We start from the raw sequence: 2329 nt of genomic DNA on the forward strand, positions 1-2329 counted from the left end.
AACAACAACAACAACAACAACAACAACAACAACAACAACAACAACAAGGTCAGTTCATCTTTCCAGCAGTTTTAAGTCAGAGGAGATGAAAGAATCCTTCAGACCTTTCCCATCAGTAGCGTTGGTGCAGTCAGTGCAGGCCCAGTCTGTGGTGTCCCGCTTAAGTCCTGAACACTTCCTGTGAGTCCCCGTGGACCCACACAGGCGGCACCGGATCACTTCGAACCAGCTGAGACCAACACAGAAAACAAATCCTGGTCTTTAAACAGTGAAGCTTCAACCGGAACAAGGAGACGAGCAGTGAGCACGGCGTTACGTCGAGTTTATTTATTCAACATGAAGAAAACAGGTTAGACCTGAAGGACTGGACCTGAAGACCTGAAGGTCTGGACCTGAAGGACTGAAGGTCTGGACCTGAAGGACTGAAGGTCTGGACCTGAAGGACTGAAGGTCTGGACCTGAAGGACTGAAGGTCTGGACCTGAAGGACTGAAGGTCTGGACCTGAGGGACTGAAGGTCTGGACCTGAGGGACTGGACCTGAAGGTCTGGACCTGAAGGACTGGACCTGAAGGACTGAAGGTCTGGACTTGAACGACTGGACCTGAAGGTCTGAAGGTCTGGACCTGAAGGACTGGACCTGAAGGTCTGAAGGTCTGGACCTGAAGGACTGGACCTGAAGGTCTGAAGGTCTGGACCTGAAGGACAGGACCTGAAGGTCTGAAGGACCTGAAGGTCTGGACCTGAAGGACTGAAGGACCTGAAGGTCTGAAGGACCTGAAGGTCTGGGCCTGAAGTGGACCAGATGTATTCACCCGATCCCCATTTGTGGCGTCTCCTGGGGTCCATGAAGTCCTAGGACCTGTCTGTAGACCTCAAAACAGGACCTTATCCAGGCAAAGACCAAGAACCTGATGGTCAGTCTACAACTCCAGCTCTTAGTAGAACCTACCAATCAGAACTCAACCAATCAGAACTCGACCAATCAGAACTCGACCAATCAGAACTCAACCAATCAGAACTCAACCAATCAGAACTCAACCAATCAGAACTCAACCAATCAGAACTCAACCAATCAGAACTCAACCAATCAGAACTCCGCCCATCAAGTATGTTGGCTGCAGATTTCCAGCAGCTCTGAGCTCTTTTGGACCTTCAGAGCTGCAGAAATATTTGTTCTTCTGAAAGCTTCTCCTCTCTTCACAGCTGGATCTCAGTCCAGGTGATCATCAGGTTTTGGGTCACCTCCCTGGTGAAGACCCTGTCAGGTCTAGAAGAGTCCTGATGGGTCCAAACWTCTTCTATTTACAGATGAGGGTCAGTGAACTCGTTGGGACCTTCAGAGGCACAGAAATGTTSCTGGAACCTTCCTCAGACCTGTTCTGAGGTCTACAGACAGACCCTGGGACWCCATATCTTGGTCCTGTCCCCCGTGGGACCTTCTGAAAGACCTCTTSTACTGAACAGACTAAAGAAGAGCGTACCCGATCTTGTCAGAGTGTGTGCGTCCGTTGTCGCAGAGGCAGGTGAGGGAGTCGCAGCGCATGTACACCTCCAGGAGCTCTGAGTAGGCGTTAGCCTCCAACTCCCATGATGCATCTCTGCAGAGGAACACACACCTGGATGAGGCTTTATCTAAAGAAAACAAAGCTCCTGTCTGATGTTTGAACCATGACGTCACCTCTCTGGGATGTAGATGCCCATCCTCAGCATCTCCTCCTGGAAGTCGTCTTTGTTGTTGCACAGAGTGCATCTGAAGAAGAAGAGCCCGGCGCTTTGGGCCTGACGCTGACGCACACAGACAACAACACAAACAGGAAGTCAGAGACGACAAGAACGACTGAGCGGGGAGGGTGAAACTGGTCCAGTAAGATCTGGTCTCCACCTGYACACAGTCCCTGTGGAACCAGCTGCCGTGGCAGGACGGACACTTCAGGATGGAGTAGGACAGGACCGGGTTGATGGGGTCCAAGCAGACGGAGCAGGACTGAGGCAGGCTGATGTCGGCCCCGGTGCTGACGGACTGGGTGGGGCTGTGATCCCTGCAGTAGGACCTGAACACAMAAACACAATGTGTAACAACAAACACTTCAACACAACCCGGTTCTGGACTTTAACCACAAAACTGGTTTTATTTGTATTTATGGATTTTCCACATCCTGGATGAAGATCTGAGACCCGTCAGGTCCAACAGAGAGAAGAAAGAAGCAGCTCAGCGCTTGAAACATTTGCTGTCATTGTTTTTGTCTAAACATATACGAGTCATTTAAATTAAAGATGTGAAAATATCATTTTAAATCTTTTTTTACGTTTGTTTTGGAGCCGAAGCTA

The 2329-nt window shown here is 49.9% G+C and overlaps 1 protein-coding gene across 1 annotated transcript in view; it reads right to left on the reverse strand.

The window, feature by feature from the left end:
* g2e3 (G2/M-phase specific E3 ubiquitin protein ligase) overlaps positions 1-2329 on the reverse strand; it is a 12289-nt gene that overhangs the window by 4569 nt on the left and 5391 nt on the right. Inside the window, exons 6-9 of the mRNA XM_014022137.1 lie at positions 1884-2052; positions 1680-1786; positions 1483-1599; positions 105-229 (exon numbers count right to left, since the gene is read on the reverse strand). Coding sequence (XP_013877591.1) covers positions 105-229; positions 1483-1599; positions 1680-1786; positions 1884-2052 — 518 coding nt within the window. The remainder of the gene's footprint in view (positions 1-104; positions 230-1482; positions 1600-1679; positions 1787-1883; positions 2053-2329) is intronic.

The sequence above is a fragment of the Austrofundulus limnaeus genome, unplaced genomic scaffold (genome assembly GCF_001266775.1).
Source record: "Austrofundulus limnaeus strain Quisiro unplaced genomic scaffold, Austrofundulus_limnaeus-1.0 Scaffold318, whole genome shotgun sequence".
Lineage (NCBI taxonomy): Eukaryota > Metazoa > Chordata > Actinopteri > Cyprinodontiformes > Rivulidae > Austrofundulus > Austrofundulus limnaeus.